This window comes from Nannobrachium achirus (assembly GCF_963921795.1).
Source record: "Nannobrachium achirus genome assembly, chromosome: 19".
In the NCBI taxonomy this organism is placed as follows: Eukaryota; Metazoa; Chordata; class Actinopteri; order Myctophiformes; family Myctophidae; genus Nannobrachium; species Nannobrachium achirus.
The window spans coordinates 24,256,763-24,282,419 of record NC_137826.1 but is presented as its reverse complement, the minus strand read 5'-3'; the positions used below and the strand labels follow the sequence as shown (position 1 = coordinate 24,282,419).

General features: G+C 40.9%; 2 protein-coding genes across 2 annotated transcripts; one reads left to right on the top strand and one right to left on the bottom strand.

Moving 5' to 3' along the window:
- Positions 1–2,571: 2,571 nt before the first annotated feature.
- On the bottom strand, positions 2,572–5,599 carry msantd2 (Myb/SANT DNA binding domain containing 2; the record flags this gene model as incomplete). Its single annotated transcript, XM_080749347.1, has 4 exons — positions 5,147–5,599; positions 3,892–4,147; positions 3,628–3,688; positions 2,572–3,493 (listed from the first exon to the last, which is right to left on the bottom strand). Exons 1-4 carry the CDS (start codon positions 5,585–5,587, stop codon positions 2,572–2,574), a joined length of 1,680 nt encoding a protein of 559 aa, XP_080605473.1. The 5' UTR covers positions 5,588–5,599.
- Positions 5,600–8,315: 2,716 nt separating this feature from the next.
- LOC308304716 (apoptosis-inducing factor 3-like) lies at positions 8,316–24,124 on the top strand (the record flags this gene model as incomplete). Its single annotated transcript, XM_080749346.1, has 19 exons — positions 8,316–8,334; positions 9,202–9,292; positions 10,167–10,276; positions 10,493–10,602; positions 11,059–11,103; positions 12,112–12,193; positions 12,861–12,973; positions 13,431–13,517; positions 13,942–14,033; positions 14,722–14,852; positions 17,194–17,309; positions 18,736–18,807; positions 19,345–19,408; positions 20,119–20,195; positions 20,375–20,492; positions 20,656–20,754; positions 21,318–21,393; positions 21,597–21,701; positions 22,796–24,124. 19 exons carry the CDS (start codon positions 8,316–8,318, stop codon positions 22,827–22,829), a joined length of 1,641 nt encoding a protein of 546 aa, XP_080605472.1. The 3' UTR covers positions 22,830–24,124.
- Positions 24,125–25,657: the final 1,533 nt, after the last annotated feature.

The window sequence follows — 25,657 nt, the reverse complement described above, 5'->3', positions numbered from 1 at the left end:
ATTTCCTCAAAACATTTCCTAAACTGGAACCCCTATTCTTAGTTATGATTTTAAATAAATACATGAAGAAAAAAAAAGAAAGAAGAAAAGCAGTTACAGTACGTAGCTAGTGTATTCAGAAAAAATATATATATATTTCATGATCTTCCTCTGAGCTTTGTCATAGAATATTTTCAGTTGAGAACCTTGCATGAGCCACCAATATTTAAAAAAATATTCAAATTGTACTTAGAATCTTTCCTTCTGAGCACAAAATTCCCTACATACGATATGTGGCATAGTTCAGGCTTGCATTGAAGGCAATTCAGTGGCTTGCACCAGATGTTATAACATAATTCCTCAAGTTGCAAGCATGACATCTGAATCAATTCTGGGAGTTGAATTTACAACTGTTTTTCTTTTCTTCTTTTATTGTCTGCTTCATACATATACCATACGACACCTAGCGGCCCTGTTCTGGCTTGAACATTCCCAGAAAATAGCAAATTATAGACCCTTAGGGAACCCTGGACAACAAATCATAATTACTTTCAGGTCTCAAGTAGGGCTGTCAGCCTGTCACAATTATTACATTAACGTCTAATTGCAATTATTTGACATAATCGCAATTATTTTGTCATAATCTTCATAATCGTTTCCATGTTGAAAAATGTTCACATATTTTCAAACATTTTCAAAAATAGTGGAAATAGCAGATCTACAAGCTCACAACGATGCGACGCGTTGTGAGCGTCCGATCGGCTATTTCCACTATCAATGTTCTTTTTAAACTATAAAGTTGTCAAATATGTCAGCCATTTCTTTGTATCTGCCATGTGCAACTTCAAAGCCTACAAGCCAAACAGAAATGTCATTGTCAACGACAAAAACTAAATTAAATCGTTAATCGCAATTATTTGAGTGACAAATAACCTTCATGTAAAATGTCATAATTGTGACAGCCCTGGTCTCAAGCACATATTTCACTCCAAATCAGATATAGGCTAAACCTTTTCAGTGAGTGGCAAACGACAGCCAGTGTCCCATTTATTTAATCTTTTCAAAATATGTAAACATACAAGACTGTGACCTCAAAGCAATAACATACAAGACATGGTGTTAACCAATAAAATAAAAAATATATTAATATATTGAAACAAATGAATGTTGCAAGTTCACAAAAGCTGGAATGCTCAACATCAATATTCTTAAATATATATTATATATGTACTGTGTATATATATACTGTAGATTTTATATCCATATAGACAAGAGTCAACATTAATGGATTCATTCAATGGTTCCAAAATCCATTGTAATTTTTCAACCACAGTCCTTTCCTGGCACATTGCACATGATCTCAGAGAATGTATTCATAAAGTATCAGAATACTGCTCTTATAGTTCAGCTCTAATGAATTAATGATAATTTAATCATAAACTGACTATACATTTAGGGCTAATTTAACTTTCTGAATACAATCCACAAGGTTAGTGTTGTGAATAGCATGCTGGACCTTTATGGTTTTTCCCACATGCACTTGAGGAATGAATGCATGTCTAACGGATCAATCAGAGATTCAGATGTCCCCCTTCTGTCAGACTTATGCTGGGGCTGGGCATCAATCTTTTTTGAGTTCTGTCTGTAAACGAAGGATCAGTTCACCTATACAAAGCAACTTATAACTGAAAATATATATCAAAAACTGACATTTAGAACCAATAACCGACTTAATCTTGCTCAAATCGAGGTGATTATGTGTGTGTAACAAATCTCTTTAAACTGTATATCAATGAATTGAAATTTTAAAAAAAAGTTAAAAAAGATTTTTAATGGATTAGTCTGACTAACCACTTAAGCCCTGTATTGTACAATGGTGCCGTGCAAAAACTCGACAAGCTCAACAATGATGTGTTGTCAACTTTTAGATCTGCCATTTTTACCATATAAAATAAATATATATACCATTATATAATAACTGTTCCTTAATTGTAATCGAGGCAAACGTTTGAAATAATCGTGATGTTGTTCTGAAGTCATATAGCCCTACAACAGACCCCAATGGCCACATGTAATGGCCTTACATGTGCAAAATGCAGAGGCATAAAACTAGCCAATAGTCTTAAATGCTTTATGAATACAGACCTAGACCTCAACAGTCAAAAGGCAGTTTCAGTGGACGTACACACTGCCTCAGCAGCACACCCTACTAAGGTACACACTACACAGATGTATACTGCACAAGTCACCTTACCATATCCCACACTCCCTGATGAGGCAATATTCGCTGATACTAGACGAACAGTGTCACTCTTGTAGTGCACATAGTAGTAGCATGAATAACTAGCACATATTTCTTGGACAAAACATACTTTGCAATACTGAAGCCAGTGTTCTTGTATTTGCACACAATTCATTAACCGCACTGTGTATAACTAGTGCACACAAGAATAAATTATGTGTGCAAAGTATCAAAATTGGTTTAAGATGGTTGACAAGGCAGATTTTTGCACATATACCCACGCTTATAACCGACTGGACAGGTTACCCACATCCTTCAGTCAAGGCAATCTGAAAACATTGGACTGGTGGTTACAACAACGTCTCTTTGTTGTTATACTTTAAAGTGTAACCGATGGCGATTTCTAGACACTCCACCAGGGAGCCTGCTGAGAGGAAGTCCAGCTCCACCTCAATGAACTTTATGTAAATGGCTGAACGCTGACACAGGCCTTCGGCTCCTTCTCCTTCCTGCCCCCCAGCGCCAGGGCGACAGTTCTCCTGCAGGAAACGCGTGACAGCCGAGGGTTCCCCGTTGACGCAGTGCTTGCCCGAGGCCTGAAAGTTCTGGAACAGACACTGCTGTAGGGTCCGGTCCTCAGCTATTCCCAGATAACAGTAAGTAACTTTAGCCCCAGTCCTTTCCCCCATTCCCTCTCCTTCTCCACCATCCAGGCACGCTGCCATGCCATCCGACTCCGAGTCACACTGTAAGCTGTGGTCGCCATGCGGCGACATCCGAGCTGTGTCTTTGAAAGGCGTCACCACCTCATGGCCGATGGCGTAGAGTCCGTACGTCTTGGGGATATCCCCAGGCAGGAGGTACTGGGTGCCCCTGTTGCAGCCACTCACCCTGGGCTGGGCACTGGCGACAGGGATCCAGTCCACTTCCATGTGCAGCTCCAAGCAGCGAGCCTCACTGATTGTGATATCCAGGAACTTATAGTAAACATTTTTCCAGTTCATTTTCTGCACTTTGGTCATGATGATGCGCCCCTCTGGCTTTTCTGGGTTGAAGTACTCACGGAGTCGCTTGCCCAGAGGCACCTGGGAGCTGATCTCAGCGTAGTGGTAGCGAACAGTCTCACACCAGCGTGTATTGTAGCCTACGCCAAAGATAGCCAGCTTGTTGGAAAGGTGCAGCCGCGAGAACTCCGTCCAGGTCTGGAAGTGTTCCCATTTGAGCTCCACCGACTCAAGGATACGCATTACATTCTGCATCATGTCCTGTTTTCTAAAGAAGTGCAGACAACATCATTAAAAACAACACTAACCGTATGAAACCATACTTATGTTTTACAATAAAGTATATTAAAATGTTTTAATCAAAAATCATAATCTAATTGTCTTGTGTCCAAACTGACTTACTGTGTTTGTTCTGAAAGTTCTGCTTGGTTCTGCAGAACTCTAGTAGGCACCGGGATTTCTTCTGGAAATAAGGAGCACAAACACAAGAATCACTTTTAATGTAGCATTCAATCCTGTCTGCCCAATCTCACTCCTCTTGAGTCTTTTTTGGAAGAAAATCTTCCTCCTTTCATAATACCTAATTATCATGTTTTAGGGGGGGGGGGGGGGGGGAATCATGGCACCCCATCTTTAAAAAATACTTTTGACAGGCCTAACACTCACCAGCCTCCATGTCTCCCTCCTGGAACGCAGAGGCCAGAACCTGGTTACACCAGTCCTCCTGGGAGAAGTCTTCCAAAGTGCTGCTGTCGGACTCCATCTCCTGGTACAGGCCACTGCTGTTGATGAGCACTGGAGCACAGCTCTGGGAGTCCCAGCCTCCCTGGCCGAACACCTTCTCCAGCTGCTCTAAGGAGTAGCTGCTCTTCCTTTTTCCGATGCCGTGCTCCTTCACGCGGCTATAACACCGCCGCAGTGTCTAGGTGACATGAGAGGATATGTCATCAACTCAAAAGGTTGAGAACACACCAGGCTAGTACCCCTTAGTTTTAAGTAATGAAATTTAATTCAGAACGTTGTTAGGGACACTTTACAAAGGAAGTGGTCAAGTGGAACATAATTGGAATTGGATTAGATCATTACTACGTTATAGAATATTGCTGCACATGTCCTCATTACAGGCCATTAGATCTCCTATGATGGTGATTGATTACTCATTACCATCCCTATTAGCAAGTACACATTGCACTGTTTATACATGTGTAACTGTGCTACAACACACAGACAAATACTGTAAACTAGACTATGTGATACACCAGTAAGACACCTAAGGGGGTGAAAAGCGACACAACTAGGGTTTGGGCCTATATCTTATCTACACAAGACACTGATGAATGTGTTCCTTCTCACACTGTTTTCAGTGTGTCTAAGCTTGGGCATAGAAACAAATGGCAAAGGATATGTTATCTATTCCAGGTATAGTTATATGCAGGCACATTGGAGCCAGGATCCTGTGGATCCTGAAATCCACCTGCTGTTTTCAAACGTCTACAAGAATAGATCATCTAAATGACTCAATCTGAACACCTTCACCCCTTATTGGCTGAAAACATTTAATGCATTATTAGCTACAGAGATAGATAAAATAATCCCAGACAAACGAGATAGATAAAATAATCCCAGACAAACGAGACAACCAAAAATGATGTGTGAATTGTGATGGCACAGAGTAGCTATATAGAATTGTATTCATTATCAGTGTCAGCAGACATCATTTGGGGATAATGCTCCATTTATGTTCGTGCACATTTTTAAACACATGTACACATTAACCCTGCATAATCTATCATCAGTAACTGTACAGTGCTTTGCAAGACTTGACAAAGATCAGTGAAGGGGGATGAGTGAGATGTTGCAAGCGGGGACAGAAGCTATGATGTTCATCATCACCACACCTCTACGACCCTGCCCCGTTTACCTTCATCCTCTCCCTGCACTGGGACGGGGTCCTCTCGTAGCCCAGCTCTGCCAGGGCTCTGGAGACCCGCTCGTACATGGCAGGACCGGGGGCCTTACCCGAGAACACGGTGCCCGCGACCTCCAGCTGCTGCATCCGCGCCTCCGTCAGCCTTTCGTTGCCCCACACCGCGATGAGGGCGTTCGTCTCGGACGGGGTCCAAGACATTCCTCGGCAGGCGGTGAAGCTGTTGGAGGATGAGGCCAGGCAGCTCCGACCACCGGCGCCGCCGCTCCCCGAGCTGACGTTCAGAGGCGAGAAGCGGTTGGGCGTGGAGGAGTTGGAGTGATACTGATTGCTGTCACTCAGATCCTCTGATTCGGGGGACGGGACTTCTCTTTTGGGTATCTTCAACGGTGTCGATGCCTCCAGAGACTGCTCCGCGTTAGTGGACGCAGCCATCTTGCTCCTGTTGCTAAGGGAAGGAGGAGGGGAGCTTCTTCTTTGGGTTTTAAGTTGTAGCTCGCATCCTCGGTGTTGCATTACTGCCACCTTCTGGAGTTACAGTGTTTGTTTGTTTGTTTGATTGATTGATTGATTGATTGATTGATTGATTGATTGATTGAAGAATTTGTTAGAAGTTTGCATAGGAAAAGGTACAGTTTCATGCCAAATCACTGGTACAAGGTCAACTTTTTCGGCTTATTTACACAGGAACCACTTTATGTATCTCATATAACATTGAAAGACAGACGGATAGAACACAGTACTATGCATAGGGAATTGTCAGTAACAACATGGGAAAATAAATAATAGTTATAAAGTGAAATAGGAGATATTTACAAAGGAAAAGGGGAGGTAGATGGGCTTAGTTTATTACGATTTTCGAGTATGAGCCGTTTGTAGATGACTTTTCAGACCGATTTTGAAGGAGGCAAAAATTTGCACTCCTTTAAGGCCTGCGGTAGGGCCTTCCACATGGTTGGTGGTATAGCAGGAGAACGAATTAGATCCTTTTTTAGAGTTAAATCTGGCTTGAACATGATTTGTAGAGCTGCCTCTCGTGTTGTGATTGTGGACATCCTTGACGTTTAGGAAGTATTGTGTCAGGTACATGGGTATCTTGGTGGTGTAGTGTAGGCTTAGGCTATATTGTACACCAGGCCCATTGCAAGAAGCTGTACTCTGTCAGCTACTGTGAGCCCACCTCACCACTTATGTAGTGATAAGCGGTGAGGTGGGCCCGAGAAGGAAGGCTAAGCAGGACCCTAATCAGTTTGTTCTGTTTGGAACTTTAACTTTAAGGCAGTTTGGGCATTGCAATACCATACGAGGATTCCGTAGTCAATGAGGGGCCTAATAAGTGCACCTCCTAGAGTCTTTCGTGTTTTGCTATTGATCAGTGGGGCAACCCTCTGCAAGATCCCTCTGCAAGAAACAAATTTGTTGGTTGACTTTTTTCAGACTCAATTTTGTCAGACTCCCCATTCCTCAACAGTCTTGAAAGGGTCCAGCCAGGGAATAAATGTATTCCTACCTTGCTCACTTCACTAGTTCACTAGTTATAACTATACTTTCACCACACTCCATTGTTCCCTTTCAAAATACTCCTTTGCAATCACTTGCTGGCAGAGGTGGGGCTTAAGTCTGAAATGTAGGTTTTAAAATTCAAGGATGTCAGAGAGTGTGCTGTTGTGTGCCATGTAATACACATATTGAATAAATGTGTATAGATTACAGGTACTTATTCCTGATCTGGCCAACATTCAGTTATCCTTGACTGCCAGTTCATTTCAGCCCTAACACAACCACAACCAGTTCAGTTAATCTGTCCCAGCCAGCCACGGAAATTCTCCTCTGCCTACAAAATGATGTCATACTTAACAGCCCCATAGGGTGATTTTGTTTTTTTAAATATATGGTCAGTTTCATTCATCCACAGACAGACATTACAGCTACTTGGTCCATGCATGGCAGTCTACAGTGGTTAAAAGTAACCAAGAAAATGTACTTAAGTACTGTAGCACGGTAACTACTTGAGTATTTATTTAGTTACTTTTACATTACTTGAGTATTTCCATTTGTGATACTTTATACTTCTACTCCAGAACTACTTATTTCTCCACTTGACAGCTTTGCAATATACATTAACCAATTAAGGCAAATGTTATACTTCCTCTTTTCGAAAATAGCTGACGCGTGATCAGCATGTAGATCTGCTATTTTTGACTAATAGTGAAAACTTTTGAAAAAAACGTATAAATGGGGTAGGCCTACTTTTACTTTGGTACTTTATATAGTATATTTCTAAGTATATTTTGATGCCAATACCTTTGTACTTCAAGTAAAAATTGTAATGCAGCACTTTTACTTGAAACAGGCTATTTCTATCTTTTGGTATTGCTACTTTTACTCAAGTAAAAAAAAGAGTTTCAGCTGAGTGGTCACCAGCAATAGCAGCTTATAAAGAAAAAGATTAGTTTTTGTTTTAAATCCCACTGCCACAATTTGAGTTAGTTATTAGTTATTATTGTATAGAAATAACCCATTGCACAACATTTGGTGATTGTGTATATTATTATATAAGGTTATGATTGTGATTAATCGAGGCCATACTGTATGAGTCACTTATTATAATTCATACAATTTTGGATTCTTTGAATGAATGATCTGGGTCTAATATTCCACTTTCACGTCACTTGTTCATTGTCAGACTTCCACACGGCATCCATTCATTGTCGAGGACCGTTGCATCGTCAGCCTTTCTCTATAGGCTACAGGCCGTTGTGAAACACAAAAAACATAGCTTTTCTCTAGAACAATGACAGGGACTGGACCACAAACACCGGAATTGGATTATTCACCTGAGACCAAAAAGGTCACTTAGGTTAGCCATCAAGGATTATTTCATTTATATTTGTCTGTGGAGTAGCCATGTTTATTGTGGTGGATTAAAGTTTTTCTGGACACAGAGGGATGGAGACTGGACTTACCTTGGTTGTCAGGGAAAGGGACTCCTGTGCTATTGCGATAGGCACAGTTATCTGAATACTAGAACAGAATCACAGACTTGAGTTGTCCTGCTCAAAGGATAACATATTCCAGTGGTATATAACTGAACTACTCTACTAACTTCATGTTTTTAGAGAACTTCTGAATATATTTGTTTTATTTTTGTTGAAGAAGCAGAATGTCTGGTGTGAAACCACGTGAGTATACATATTTCTTATTATGAAAAAGAAAAAAACATTTACTGTCACAAGCTATTTTAATCTGACAACTCACTTTTTCCCAAAATAGGGTGCATTGTGTGCCAAGAGTTTCTGACATTTACATTCTATGTTTAGAAACCTTTATGTAGACATCAATGAATGTAGACATAAATAATATAAATACTTTTCCTATGTGGTTGAGTAAAAATCATCTTATATGTTCTGACCCGAGAAAAAAAAAACATTTCCTCTTGTGGGGACATATAATTGAATCTAATCTAACTTCAAGGGTTGTGTGTAAACATCAGTGTTAATTTTGACAGCAAATTCTGATTTAGTTTAGACTTTTGAATACATTTTCATTTAGTTTGAGCCATATTTTAGTCATCCAAAAGGTTTTCGTTTAGTCTAGTTTTAGTCGACTATATACCAAAGATTTTATTCGACTAAATATACAGCTGATCTTTTCAACAAAAATGCATTTGGTATAGGCCTTGATGGTGTCATAATGGCTGATTCTAACTTGGTTGTATGCTGAAAATAGCCGATCTACAACCTCACATGTGTCGTGCTGCACTGCATTGTGAGCTTATAAATCTGCTATTTTCTGAGCGCAACACTGGAGCATACCCAAACGTAAAATGACTCCTTTAGTTCTACTGGATGATCTCTTCTCCACTAGTCCCTCTCCAACATTTTATTTCTTGAGGAAATTGTCAATATTTTTAGTCTTAGTTTTACTCATCATAGCTTAGTTTTTATTTAGTTTTCGACAGTGAAAAAAGGTAGTCGATGAACATTAACACAGGTAAAGATGCATTCCTGTTTTCAGATTTCATTTTTGTTTTGTGCCTTTACCAACAGACCATGAAGAAGGACCAGACAGTGACCCAGAGGAGCCATCAGAGGAGGTGACAGGACTGGTGTGTCTGGAAACTGACCTACGGGATGGACAGTAAGACACAGGAGAAGGATGAGGGAGGGAGGAATGTAGGCGAGGGATGGAACGTGGATAGAATTGTAATGGGAGAAGAAATAACAGTGTATTTGACATGTAAACATGAATAGAGGTGAAAACTCCATTCAAGGTGAATCCAGAGTCCCTCTGTAGTTTAATACATTTCAAGCTCTCAGTGTGTAGTCGATACAAGCCCCCAGAACCATGGCATACAGTGAAGCGGCCTTTGCAAATCTGGGATAGCATAGATGTCTTTATGAACATCAGAATGCATCAAATGCAGAACACCACACCCAACAACACTTATGACTCACAGACAGTTACATGGAGAGACAATGTGCACACATTTGTATGACCGTCCTTGGACCTTGTTTTCATTCATTCAACCTTTATTTATTTTCTCAGGAATGAATACATTGAGGGCAAGCCCTCATCGGTGATGCCGAGGCGAGAGTACAGAGGCAAAGTCAGTAAAACAGTGCAAAATAAGAACAAAAGGATAAAAAAGGTTATATTTTGTAAATACAAGCAAAGAACAGTAAGAAAATAATAACACAGACACCTTATAAACAATGACAATTTAAAGTTTTTGAATTGCCCGCAAAGAGATCAAGGACTTGAGTTTTAAAGTGCATTGTAGCCCATTCCAGCTAAAGGGAGTGCTAAAGCCAAAGGCTGTTTTGCCTAGCTCAGTGTAGGCCTCGGGAACTAATAATGGAATGTATCTGAGAATGTTTATGGTAAATGGAAGTATTTGGTTTTTCCTAAGTTCCCAGAACTAAAAGCTGTGTGTGTGTGTGTGTGTGTGTGTGTGTGTGTGTGTGTGTGTGTGTGTGTGTGTGTGTGCGCGCGCGTGCGTGTGTTTTCGAAGGATGATGGAGGTTGAGGTAGGACGTCATAACGTGCTGCTAACGCGAAGTGAAGGCAAATACAGCGCCCTCGGCAACCTGTGTACACACTATGGCGCTCCGCTCAGCAAAGGTAAAGTATTGCTATGCACCACATTACTATGATGCATAATAAACATACTTATAATGTATTTTAATCTGCCTACAACACTGATAAATGACGTTTAAAGCCTGTTGTATACATACAGTAGTTGTACGACAGTGTTCCATGCCAAAAACTGCCAAAACTCTGTGTGTGTGTCTGCGTGCGTGCGTGTGTGCATGCGTGCGTGCGTGTGTGTGTGTGCAGGGGTCCTGACTGGGCATAGAGTACGTTGTCCATGGCACGGTGCCTGCTTCAACGTTCACACTGGAGATCTGGAAGAGTTCCCTGGGATGGACTGTCTACCCTGTCATAAGGTACCGGTACACACACTGAATGGACAGAGCAGTAAAAGACAAGATAGGCAATACCAGACACAGATGGATAGACAGAAACGGTCAAAACCTAAATGTTAACCACTTATTTTATACTCTGTGGTACAACGGTTTCACACGACAAAACTAGACAATCTACATGCCTGTAGATTGGCTATTTTCACTATTTTTGGCTATTTTAGCTATTCTAATCACTATTCTAATTTCTATTTGCTATTTGGCTATTTTCACTATATGGCATAGGTATGCTAGGTTGAAAGTGGTCAATTTACGTAACTCTGACCTACTATAAAAAATAGACCCAGAATCAGCACGGATATACAAGCAAGCAAGGAGGTATACCACTGGACAAGCAGACAGACAGACAAGCAAGCAAGCAAACAAATGGACAAAAGATATTCATCTTACATAGACACTTATTTTACTTATCTTTTCTAGGTCAAAGTTGAAAACAACAAAGTCTATGTGTCCATAAACAAAAAGGTCAGTGTATTTATTTATTTACCAGTCACCATTTTTATCAAGCTAAATCATGATCATAGCAGAATGCTGTTATTTTCAAGACAAGAAACTGTTATAAATCTTGTAAAAGTGGGAGTGATTTATATACAGATTTCAAAGACATGTTGAACTTTTAATGAATGAAATGTTATTTTAAATTACCTTATGATAGAGTATTTTAAAGCTGCACTATGTAACTTTCTCTTCTATCCTGGATTTGAACCCCGTTTCCTGTGCAAGTGCTGTCATTTTTTACTTTGAGCTAGCCTGGGATCGCTTCAATTTCGGGCTTTTGATCCAGTCGGGAGTGGATGGCGTCCTACGTCATTTTGTAGTCAAAACGGACTACACTTTGGCCGGAACACCAAACCAGAATCAGTTTTAACCCAGTTAGCACTGTATGCGTAGCCTGGTGACGCAAGGTTAGCGCATGCGCAAGTAGTAGTTGTTTTGGGTTCAAACTGATTCCGGTTTGGTGTTTCCTGCCAAAGTGTAGTCCATTTGACTACAAATTGACGTAGGATACCATCTGGTCAAGACCGGATCAAACAACTTGTTTAGTAAACGAAGACCAGGCTTTCCCCCAGAAATAGAAGAGCAGGGAGACATAATACAACAAGAAGCCACCTCGCCCTTATAGGGCATCTTACTAGTATAAGTTATATTGTGTTAACATACTCTACCATACAGTTTGGATATAACATTGTATTAATTCATCAATTTAATACAATATAACTATCACATCTGCAGTGGTTGGTTGGTGATGGTCTCCCTACTTTTCCATTGAGAAATGTAGACCCTGGTGTAGGGCTGCTTGAAGATCATAAGTGCAATATTTCCCCTGCACAAGTGGTGCATGTCTCTTGGCTTCAGTAGAAATGTGGTCTCTCATGCAGGAGAGGGTAGGACATAAAAGTTACGTGTTGCACAGAGGCCTTAAGCCTAATGTCTATTATAATGCCACTATATTTTCTGCTGTGCTTCATTCAGACAATAAGACAGGCTAAAAGAACAAAGGGCATGGGAGCCAGAGTACCAGGAGTTATTCATACCATTCTGCTACTTGGTGGAGGTGAGCATGGGCATGGGCATGGGCATGGGCATGTGCGTGTGCGTGTGCGTGTGTGCGTGCGTGCGTGCGTGCGTGCGTGCGTGCGTGCGTGTGTGCGTGTGTGTGTGTGTGTGTGTGTGTGTGTGTGTGTGTTGATTGATTGATTGAAGACTTTATTTGTATTTTTTTTAGGGAAAGGTACAGTTTCATGACGGTACAGTTCACTGGTACAAGGTCAGCTTAAAGGAGATCCTAGTAAGCTCTTCAGCTTAACCCTAACCCTAACCCTTTACACAGGAAACCTTTATGTATCTCATATAACATTGAATGATAGACGGATAGAACACAGTACTATGCAGAGGATAACATTAATAGCAAAAGGGGAAAAAAATAGTCATAAAGAAGAAAAATAAAAGAAAGAAGGAAATAAAGAAACGTTACAGTGGAAAAGGGGTGGTTAATATGGACTTAGTCTATATACAGTGGAAAAGGGGTGGTATGGGCTTAGTCTATTACAAGTCTCGAGTAGCAGCCGCCTGTAAGTGACTTTTCACACTCTGCATGTGTGAGTGTTTTGTGGGTGCTTTTATGTACTAACAAATCTGTGTGCAGATGTGTTGTTTTCATATCACTGACACTCTTCCAGTGTGTATGTGAGTGATGCCGTGTGCTCTCTCTGTAAGCGCAGGGGCTGCGTCGTTGGTGTGTGCTGAGACCTTGCGACAGGAGCGCTATGGCGGCAGAATTATCATGGTCACCAGAGACGACCTGCTGCCTTATGACAAGACTCGACTCAGCAAGGTACTGTGAGCTAGCATTTAGAAACTGGCGGGTCGGGGCCCCCAATTCGCCGGTGAGTCATTCTCATAGTCATGGTCTGGACTGAGGTAGTGAGACTAGTAGAATGGATTTTGATAAGGAGAAGACAAAAGTATGGGTCACAAGTTAAACCTGTTAATGTAATGGCATTACTTAAATATAAGGCATTCAATAAATATAAGGTATCACAGCACGCATTCCACTTCTTTGTCTCAGAGTCCCCCCCCCCCCCCCCCCCCCACACACACACACACACACACACTACACAAACAAGATTGCCTCTGTATTGATGTAGGTCAGTTGTGACCAAATCATATCCTAAATTGATGCAGACGTGATCTTGTGTGTGCAATAATAAACGTTGTTTTACTTACTTTGGGTTCATTTGTCCAACATCAGAAAAAACTAAAAAACCTATTTCATACACTTTTGCCTTCAGGTAATGAATGTGGAGAATGACACCATTCTTCTCAGAAGCAGGGAGTTCTTCCAAAAGTATGACATTGAGGTGTGGCTCAGGAAAGAGGTGAGGGATTCATTCTCCACACAGCCTTGAAGGCAATTAAGGCAATGTCAAATCAACACATTGACAGCATACATTCATATTAGGAATATATAAATATTATATTGATACTGTGATATGACACTGGGATGGGATTTTGGATGTTGTGATATCGTGATATGGCATAAATGTTGCCCTTTACTGGTTTTAATAACTTAAGATTTACAAACGTTCTTTGATGAAAAGAGCTGTTCTATGAGCTCACAAAGTGTTGTTTTGTCCATTTCGTCCAGCTGCTGAACTTGTCTTTGATCTGGATTTCTGTTGAAACACAGACTGTGCAATGTTATACTACTGTATACTCCCCAATATAAATAGCAACAACACCTTGTATAGGATATGTACATAACATCCAAAAGGGTCTGACAGTCATTTTCCATGATGGCAGGCCATGTCACTGGATACAGACAAGAAGACAGTAACATTTGACGACAGCACAGTACAGAACTATGACCAGGTCCTCATCTCCACTGGTTCCAGGTAAACCTAACAATTACACACTTTCATACATTTCAGAAATATGTACTCTTTGCTGAGCAATAATAAGTGCAACAAAGTATAAGTTAAAGAAGCAATCCATAACTTTTATGTGCTAGCTACCAAACTTGGGCCACGAATCCAGATGTGTGCCACTGAGCTAAAATACAAGCCCCACTTGGCCAGGGGAGATTTTTAATTGAGCTTATGCTCTTCAGACAGTACTGCTTGTCAGCCAGCAGGTGTCCTACCTGACACCATGGTCTACATTTCTCAATGTAAGATTAGGGGGACCACCTCCAACCACTGCACTGCAGATGTGTTAATGTTATTGTATTAACATTCTCTACCATACAGATTGGTTAAAATAATGTTTCATTCATTACAATTAGATTGCAGATATGGAAAACAACACATACTGTTACTGTATAGTAGGCTACATATGCATTAAACATGTTGACATCATACACACAGATGTACAGTACATACCCAAATGCACTACACCACATACATACATACATACATACAGATACATATTTTAACAGGCAATGTAAAACTACAAGCATTTGAGTTAAAGCAGTGAACAAAAATTGGACTTTCATCATAAGACTGTTCAATTAAGAAGGTAAAATTTGAATTGAACATGGTGTGGCTTGTTGAGACAATGCATCAATGTGGTTCTGTTGGTCAGAGCCAAGCCTCTGGACGTCCCTGGAATGGAGCTGGAGAACGTTATGATGCTGGAGACGCCACAGAACGCCAGGCAGATCCACGCAGGCTGCATGGGGCGTCACATTGTCGTAGTGGGTGCCTCTTTTATTGGTAAGGTATTTTCTGCATTCTTCATTTTATTTTCTAAATAATCTCTACATTATTAGTAAGTAGGGTTATCAGAAAGAGTGGGTGAGAGAAACTGGATTAGCCGATTTTTTCAAACACAGTTTTGGACACTGCTCCTACAGATTTGTCCCTAAAATCACGCAAAGCGGTACACAGTATGTCTACAGCAGGGGTTTTCAAAGTGGGTGACGGGGCACCCTGGGGTGCCGCGACGGCAGTCCAGGGGTGCCGCGAGAATGATCATTTGATAATATATGGAATTTATTTGGACACTTGAAAAAATATTTAGTATCATTTTAAACTTGAAGTACACAGTTATTTTCAGTCAGTTCTAACCAAAATGGCTGTTATCTCAACGTTTTCCTTGCAACATAATCACTAAAATATCATTACTGTCAGGCAGAAACCTCTGTCGCACAAAACTAGTGAAAACAGCCGATCTACAAGCACACAACGCCTCGCATCGCGAGGCGTTGTGTGCTTGTAGATCTGTTGTTTTCACTAGTTTAGTACATTTTATAGATGATAAATACAAAACAAACAGTTTTGGACATACAAGGTTTCCATCCGACAACGATGATATGCTATAAATATAAGGTGCTGGGAGTGAAAATTATAATGTAGGGGTGCCCCGGATTGAAAAAATATTTATGGGGTGCCCTGAGACAAAGAAGTTTGGGAACCCCTGGTCTACAGTCATGTCATCAACATGGATCTGTCCCATTTAGCGCCACCATCAGGCCGATTTTTACATGCGACCTGATGGTCGATGAGGGAGTCTTACTGGTACTTAGTTGTCTGATAGTGTCGGACGTCAAAAATTACAATTTAGCAATCGCAATACAGCGAGTTGTAAGCTTGTAAAGCAGCTATTTTCGGTGTGTGACCCTGTTGTCCCCCTGTCCCCCTGTACGAGGGAGTAGAATTATGAACTAGGCATAACATATGTGTCTGTGTGGTACACTATGCATTGAGTCTGTTCTGCACAGTAGAACCTGTACAAACATTTTCAAGATGCTACAAAAAATATGCCAGACATAGTGTCAGCAACTCTCATGCCCAGGGTCTCGGTGTGAAGCAAACACATTGCTGTAGCTGCAGAAAAGAAAACTCTTGACTGCATTTTTGGGCAAGGCCTAACGTAATTTCCTTAGACCTTTCATTGTTAAAGATGATTCATACATTGTACTTTTTCTCGACGAAAATAACAGATTTTCAACATAAACACGATGCATAGTGTTGATGAAGTATACGTTTGGCTTTAAATGCAGCAACATTTTCCAATACACTAACACATGCAAAGCAGCAGGACCAGATGACATTCAGAGAAGCATGTTCAACACCACAGACCCCTCTAGACTTGACACCAAGCTCAGAAACCTAGCACTAGACCCCTGTCTGTGCGGCTGGACACTGCACTTTCTGGCTTCAGAGCCACAGAACCAAGGGCAGTGCATTGCTACTTCCCCCAGACAATCTGGTTTATGAACTAACAGGCTGGAAAAAGAAGAAGCTTGGGAATACAGGGTCAGGTGGGCACTAGGGACATCTGGGCACCTCGATGTAAAATTGGCTATTTTGTCCAAGATGTCCACTAGGCAAGTCTGTGTGTGTATACAAACACATTCCCCCTCCCCCTCCCCTCTATGACAGGCATCAAACAGGTAGTTGTCTTTGATGCTTTCATTGATAAGGGCGATCACTAACGAGCACTTGCCACTTTTATAGCCCAATCAATTATCTGCAAACGCCATTGAAGTTCAAAGGGAGAAATTAAGAGCTCTAGCCAGCTCCCCCTGACAAAAACGTCCCTCCAAGGGATGAATGAAAGTCAACCTAAACAATGGAACAGAACCAAATTATAGCTAGCGGGATGTGTCTTTCTGCAAGGAAACACCCCAGCACAATAATATAGTGACTGATAAAGGGATATATATATATATATATATATATATATATATATATATATATATATATATATATATAAGTAGTCTTAAAGTTACCTATTAAGTGAAAGAAAGTATATGATCATTACATGCTTAAACATTTGACAATTGCTACAAATCGCTACAAAACCTGTATATCCAGTCATTTAGGGACATACCGTAAACAAGAAGTTGAAGGATACAATTAAATCTGTTAATGATGCATGTTCATATCATGTATACTTTACAGTACTTTCAAATATTTAATTTCTTTACATTTTGAACAAAATGGACAATTTTACATTGAGGTGCCCAGATGTCCCTACTGTCATTCCTTTACATGCACCTGCATCCCACCTGTCTTTAAAAAGCACATTTGTCATTTCTTGTTGTTTCAGGCATGGAGGTGACATCTTATATGATAGACAAAGCCAGCAGCATCACAGTGATAAACAGCAGTGAAACGCCCTACCAGAAGACCCTGGGCCCTGAAATTGGCAGGATCACCGTAAGGGTGAGAGGCCGTCTGCACTTTCTTTTGTAACTTTGTAACAAAATGTTCTTTCTTCTCCTATTCCATTCCACTCTGGAATAATATGCAATAGTACAGTATGTAAAATGAATCTGTATTCCTAGCCTTAAAGGGGTCATCATGACATCAAAAAAATAAAAATATATTTCTTTGTGGCTTTTTTTTTTTATGTTTCCTGGCCTCAATTACACCCCCAAAATTGAACATTCAACATTCAGTGTTTTTTCTGTAATCTGTAGTTTTTGGAATATAGGCTCAGAAAAGTGGGTTAATTTGCCCCTGGACTAACGCATCATCATCCAGGGGAGGAGGTGGTTGTACTGTAGGTGAGGGTGAACGCAACAACTGAACTGGTAAATGGTAAATGGTGCATTGGAACGATACAAACACATTGGAAAGTAACATCAAAGGTGATACACCCTCCCCTACAACCACATCCTCCCCTGGATGATGATGCGTTAGTCCAGAGGAAAATGAACTTATTATTAAAAAAAACTACAGATTACAGAAAAAAACACTGAATGGTGAATGTAATTTTTTTTGGGTGTAATTGAGGTCAGGAAACATGAAAAAAGCCACACACACACACACACACACACACACACACACACACACACACACACACACACACACACACACACACACACACACAAAAAATAATAATAATTATATATATATATCGTCACTGTCGGGCAGAAACCTCGTATCTCCAAGTTTCAAATGTGTACGTTCTTTCGCAAAGTAAAGCCCTGCTTCATCATACAAGGCCGTCACACAAAGGTAGTGAAAACAGCAGATCAGGCGTTGTGTGCTTGTAGATCGGCTGTTTTCACTAGTTTAAATCATTTTATAAAATGATAAGTGCAAAACGAACGGTTTTGGACATACAAGGTTTTCATCGGACAACGACGATATGTATATATCTAATGATAGCCATGTCTGTAAGTCCATCCGTCCGTCCATCAGTCCGTCCATCACCATCCATTCCATCCTAAATAACACATCTCAAAAACCTCTGGCTAGATTGCTGTGGATTTTGTGCAGCTTCAAATCATGAACCCCAAAGGATGAAACCTACAGATTCTATTATTTAGACTAACCAATTATATTTGACCCATTTTCTGCCCGATTTGGTCGTTTTTGCCAATTGATTCGACCCCATAACCTCCGTGGTGGTGGGCAGCGACTTTACCACTGCGCCACCCGAGCACCAAATGGCCTTTAATCTGGCACCACCCTTTGGCAAACAGCATGGTGGCAGCATGGCCTCTATGGGCTGCTAGCACTAGCACTGCCTTGCAGGGCTTTCAGACTATTGCTTTAACTTTAGCTCAGTTTTGGTTCCTGGCTTGTTGTTGTTGTTTGCTGCTGCTGAGCCTTCTTAACCGTCACTGCATTGTTTCTCCAGGTACTGGAAAAGAAAGGTGTAAAATTCTACATGAACGACAGCGTGAAAGAGATTAGAGGAGAGAATGGCAAGGTAAAATAGTCAAACATGCTGATCGTGAAAGTGTTATTTTTTGTAACACATTTCATACACATGGACAATTGGTGAACTTGATGATAGAACAAACTATTATGAAAATAATCACTCTGGTGTGACTCCAATATGGATCTGTCAATGTTTCGTCTTACTCGTCTATGACGCATCTAAAACATATCCAAATTTGGGCAAGTTTTCAGCACGATCAGAGCCCCTTTGATTTCCATTATAGATGAAATACTTCAAAAAGTATAAAACATGAAAGAAATTATTGTAGGTCCTTCTGTGGCCTACTGGCAGTATAAAAGACATTTTGCACTGATTGGCCCAGTGAATTGTTAGATTAGAACACACAGATACATAGACACACACACGCACGCACGCACGCACGCACACACACACACACACACACACACACACACACACACAGACCCTCTTCTAGATGGCTTGCCCCTGAGGAGCCACGCCATAAAAGATGGACCTTATAAACTGCACAGCCTGTTGCTGAATATTCTTTGTTCTCCCTCTCTTAAGGTAAAAGAGATTGAGCTAAAAAGTGGGGCAATTGTTCCGGCTGATGTTATGATTGTTGGAATTGGTAAGTGCAACACAGCAGCTGTAAAAATACCACATAAAATGTTTTGGTTCATTGCAACTATTTTAGAAACTCCATGGTACTCCATGGATTTGGTTTGAATATTAACTCATATAGGAATGTAATTATTCCTTTAATTAACCTTTTAAACCCTTTATATGTCACAACCAGAGTCAAGAACTTGCAATTAGAACTGCAGACTCACTCCCTAGCTTCTGCCGTAGTCTGAAGACTCACCTCTTCAGACTCCACCTTAGCCCTTAGCACTTACTTACCATGGCACTTGCCCACCCTCGATGATCATACATATACAGTAATTTAGATAACATTGTTACAGTATTTAGACCGATGTCAGGCCATTTTCGACTTGGCATCCTATTGTACATCGAAGCTAATAGTGCGTATAACTTCGATGTACATATTATTTACATAGGCCTATTATTGTTTTGATTATGTTTTAAATGTATTGAATAGGAGAGGACCAGGATCACACGAGGAGACTAGGAAGGAATTCATTATGAAATATGAGCAAAGATATAATACTTGGAATTCACTAATACAAGGAACATACAAAGAATCACTAGTTCAAGCTAACAATTAACCACTGTGACATACCTTTACAAATTGACAATGAACAGAAAACACAACAAAATGGACAGGGATTAATTAGACAGGGATTAACTCAACTCCTCTCTTCTCTTCTCCCTCCCCAGGTGTCCTCCCTAACTCAGAGTTTCTGCGGGGTAGTAAAATAAAAATGGACTCAAAGAATTCAGTTATAGTTGATAAGGTAGGTATGCACCTGTCTTTGAATCAGTTATCACGTTTTACTATTACAAAATTCCTGGTATAAGGCACACCATTAAGATACAATCACTCTACATTATGTGCATTCTAACAGGAAAAACAAACTAACCAAAACACAGTTCATCACTGTCTATGGGTTTTATCTCAACTACACTCCTACAGTTCATGCATACCAATGTTCCTGGGGTGTTCTGTGGGGGCGACGTAGCTAGCTTCCCCCTGGCTATGGCTAAGGACCAGAGGGTCACTGTTGGACATTGGCAGATGGCCCAAGCACACGGTAACTAGCTATGAACTCCTCCTGATCTCTGTTCAAGATTCTCATTACAAGAAGCAACTGCACAGTTTTTCCTGCTATCATACACATTTGTTGGGTTTATAAAACATACGGTATGTGGTACAACATCCCTTTCTCTTCTTTCCATTCTTACTGTTGGTATAAGGGAGGATAGCAGCACTGAACATGCTGGATAAACCAACTGAACTCAACTCTGTTCCTTTCTACTGGACCATGTTACTGGGAAACACCATCCGATATGCAGGTGGGTATAACCTCCCAGACAGTGCACACAAAAAGATAAGATAGGGTAAAGTAGGTAAGATAAGATATGATAAGATGGGAGGCGTCTGAATGGTGCAGGGTTACGTTCCTGCCCACCACCGCAGATACTGTTTGAATCCTCCATGGCACATCTGGTTTGGCCTGGCGCCAAACTAACACAATCATGGTCATGGTCATGTTTGCCTCCTTGTGTGTGTAACACCAGGCAGAGACCTGTGGGCATTGCTACACAACAACTTCTACAGGTTGGTTGGGCACTTGTTCAGTAGGTGTCCTTTGCGTACGTTTTTTCTCTCCAGCAAAACTCCTCACAGATAAAAAGAAGCGGCCGGCCACTTCATGTGTATAGGAGGACATCTACATCCTCCCTCATGACCTGTAGGGGTCATCAGAGCACATGTTAGGGGGAACTGGGAATTGGCATAATTACTACATTGGGATCAAAATGAACAAAAGGAGGGGAGAAAAAACATATTAAAATTTTAAATGACAATTTGTTTTAGTTTTTTCTCTGATATGTAAAGATCTGGTGTTTCTCTTCAGGCTCTGCGATCGGATACACTGAGATTGTGATTAAAGGCAATGTGGACGATTTGAAGTTCCTCGCTCTCTACATCAAGTGAGTTATAGTCCAAACAGCTGCTATTTTCAACATCAATTCTATGTAACTAATTCACACAAACCCAGAGCAATGCAGCACCTTTCACAGTATGGACTTAATTTTTTGCATAATAACGTTTTCACAGTTTTTGTTGCTTTATTTGATGTTGTTCGACATATAGTTTTGGGAGGAGGGTTCAGTAATTCTTGTTCGACCCATAGGGATGATGAGGTGATTGCAGCAGCAGGCCTGAACTTTGATCCTGCTACAGCGGCCGTAGCAGAGAGGTTTTCAGCAGGGAAGACCATCACAAAGAAAGAAGCTGAGTATGTTGTCTTCTTCTGCTTCTGGCCCTTCCTTTTGTCTTTTCATCATAACCTCACTTAATTTATACTATTTAGTGCCACATAGGCCTATATCAGATCTTGAAGCTCAATAATTGCTTAAATTATTGTGCAATTATTTCGATTACAAACTCAAATTTAAAACAAACTTGTAGAGCTTGCGATGCTTGTAGATCAGCATTTTTTGGTGTGCAATACTGTTAAATATATAAAATATATCAGGTTTCAGTCACATTCACTCTAATTTGAGTTTTCATTTAATTTAAGAGACTTTTCCTCCAGAATGACAGTTGTCAACAGTCACACAGAACAGAACAGGACCTACATACTAGTAAGACACCTCAGGGCGACCTCACCCTAAAGGGTTCTTGGCCATTTGGCCAGTGATGTATATCGGACCAGTTACCCATATACGGAGACCCCTCCATGTACTGTATATGGTACATCCCTTTTATGACCATACATGGAGATCCCTGTCTGAACCAGCCACATATGGGCTGTCTTCCTCCATATAGGGCCATTCCCATAGAAGTCCTGTTAGATATAGGCTTAATATTGATGACATCAGGGATCTCCATATATGGGCATAAAAAGGATTCTGTTAGAGTGGTTCCCATGACATCACAACGTACAATCCCTTTTATGGCCATACGTGGAGATCCATATCTGAACCAGCCACACAGATATGGGCCATGTCTTGGCCATCTGGCCAGTGATGTATATCGATGACATCAGGGATCTTCATATATGGGCATAAAAGGGATTCTGGGAATACCCATATATGGACTTTTACATACAGTAGGTGATGTCACCTGTGATATCACCTGTGATGTCACAGTGATGTGTCAGTGTCAGGCGTGACCTTCAGAGATACACGGATACGTGGACAAGATGTGCCGGTTTTCATTGTAAACTTGCGACCTATGGTCGCAATTACGATACCCTGCCTACCACATATTGTGGACAGGGTAAAAGACGTGCTGCCTAGAAGGCAGGCTAGCTGACAGTACTTCAGTCAGGATAAGACAAGTAGTGTGGCTAACAGCAGCATTCATTGTTCGTCTTCTTGCTCCCAGATCTGATGACCTGAGCTGGTTGAAGATGTCTTGAACCATCCTTCCATCCACCGGCTGGATCATCAGTAGAGTACAACATCGTCGACATGCTCTAAGATTGTCCCCCATCTTCCCCTCATGCTTGCCCACTTGGTTCCTGGACCGTTGATCTGGGAAAGACAGTTTTCATACGCGGCAAGCGGCGTATAGAACGCCACAGGTTTTGTTGAGAGGCTCAGGTTTACAGTAATGGACCATCCTATGGAGGACATGCCATGGTTACTACTGTATGGCACAAGTGTGTAAGAGAGGGACATGGTTCCCTGCAAGTGACTTGGGCTGGTTTTGGGGTGGGGGGATTGGATGTCCATGTTGGCACCGTAAACAACAGATACCTCAGCTAAGCAGAGCTTTTTGGGCCATCCACGTTTTTAGTTAGTTTTCTTTTTCATTTGATTTGATTTACATTTATCTTCAATCTATGGATCTGTGTCTTCACACTGAAGTTTTTGATAACAAGAACACCTCTATGATGCCCCTGTATTTGCTGCAGTGGTTCTCCACTAACTTTTGCCTCGACCAAAATTCCAGTATATTAAATAAGATAATATTTACCTGTTAGAAGTATTTAATTTGTACGGTTATGTGACAAATACAGTTGTGAACCACTGGGAGAGACACTCAAAGGGTGTTGAAGCTCACCATCAATGTAAAACAGTGATCGGAGGAGACTTTACTTGGATTTGGGGTGGAGAGTTGTTGATGGGAAAATACACAAGTGACCTATAAGTGGTCATTGTGGCTCTGTCCTTTATCCCAGGGTTGGGAGTGGGATTAGGAGAACACAGGGGGGGGTGTTGAGCTCTTTGAGGCAGAGATGCTGAAACAGGCAACAGGAACAAAACCCATCGACGTGTGCGGATAATAGGCCTCGGACAAAAACAGCACAAAAACAGACTAGAACAAAACATTCACAAAAGAAATGCTGTGTTTTCCTCCTCTCTCTCTACACCTCTTTACCATCCTTATCTCACACATATCTTTCCAACCCTGTCATTAATTTCCATCTTCTTCTCTCTGTGACGTCTCGTCTCTTTCACCTTTTGTCTTCTGTTAACCTCTACACTGCCATCGATGACTCGTGATAGTTTCATCTCAGTTTATTATGTACTGTATCATTCACAAGCTCTGCTTGTCTTTCTGTAAGCACCCCCTCTACTCCCTTAAACATACTGTACTAGTATATGTGAAGTAATTGGCCTATGAGTTAAATCTTATGGTGACACTAGGAAACGTGAAGCAAACATCTTATGGCCTCACCCAGTCGGACTGCATCAAACCTTGTACTGTATCAAATACATTTTTTTTACTAACCATAGGTTTTTCTTGTAACACCACAAAGTGAAACCATGAGGTCAACAGAGTAATAACATGTGCCATGTACCTGTCGATGTGAAAGCTTATACTGTAGTCCTGTGTTTCTGTTCTTTTTTTCACCCATAAAGTTCTCAGGCACACCATATCTTTCCTGTCATTCATTGTTTGTCCAGTTTGGAGAGCAATACATTTAGTTTGACATGTTTTTCTATCTGTTGCTATTGGTAGAGTTGGCCTGGCCATAGAAACACACATTTATATATTAGCTGATTATCTTAGAGATTGTTTTCGCCCCTGTCTCGTCGTCTGTCTGTCCGTTCATTTGTCCGGCCTCCTGTCTGACTCTGTACAGCTAATCTCTGACACCACTCGACCGATCAGCATAAAACTTTGCATGCACACTCCCAGTAGGCTAAGGAAGAACCTCCCACCAATTTCTTCAAATCGGCTTTATGGTGCTGGTAAGAGGCCGCTTTTGGCCTATAACTTAAGTTTAGGGATAAGGGGTAAGGCAGGGACAAAAATATAGCTCATTATCTCTGGAGTTACATGATCTACCTGTATCAGTCAGAGTTTTCATATTCCAATCGGATTGCCTTTCAAAGTTTGTGGGAGGCACCCCTTTTACAAAAAACGTCAAAATCTCATGCCCGATCTATAGTATCCCAAATTGAATTGTGAGTCATGTGACAATGAATGACCATCAAAAATGGTTTGGAAACCCCCATTATGTTTGCCTGTAATAGCCTTCAAAAGGTTGGGGGCTGGGTCTATTAAAAAAAAGCTTTTATAGATATTGTAATTATATATATATTTTTTTATTTTCATTTATTTTATTTTTTTTATACTACGATTTTGTAACCCATTTTTCACGCGGTGTCAATTAACTAATGTAATCCTGGGCGCTATACACTCCCTCTACTAACCTGTGGATTCATATGCATGAGGAGTCCAAGTTGCTTCTTTTCACCTGACGGGGGAGTTCCCCCGGTTGGACGTAACGCGTGGAAGGGAACACGTTATTCCAACCAGTTCCTTTCCCATCCACCAGGCGCCCTGGCTGGCCAGGGGGAGGTAGTATAGAGACCAGGATTACTGCATGTTTTTTTGTGAGGGTACCTACCTTAGGAGACACAGGGAGAATTTTAATGATCTTTAACCTTATTCTAATATCTGTTCTATCACATAAAACCAGACTTCATAATCGTATCTTTTTTTATGCCTCCGCCGGTATAAAGCTGGTAGCCAGAGGCATTATGTTTTTCAGTTGTCCATCCATCAGTTCATCCGTCCATCCCAGCCTGATGAATGTAATATTTCAGGGATGCCTTGAGGGAATTTATGATATCTGGCCCATCAAGAATGAACTGATTAGAAGTACATGTTGGAGGTCAAAGCTCAAAGGTCACTGTGATCACAATGTCCTTCAAATTCTTCAAAACATATACTGAGTCTAGACAGACACAGATGTAAATTCAACTGGTTGTCACAACTGTGATTCAGTAT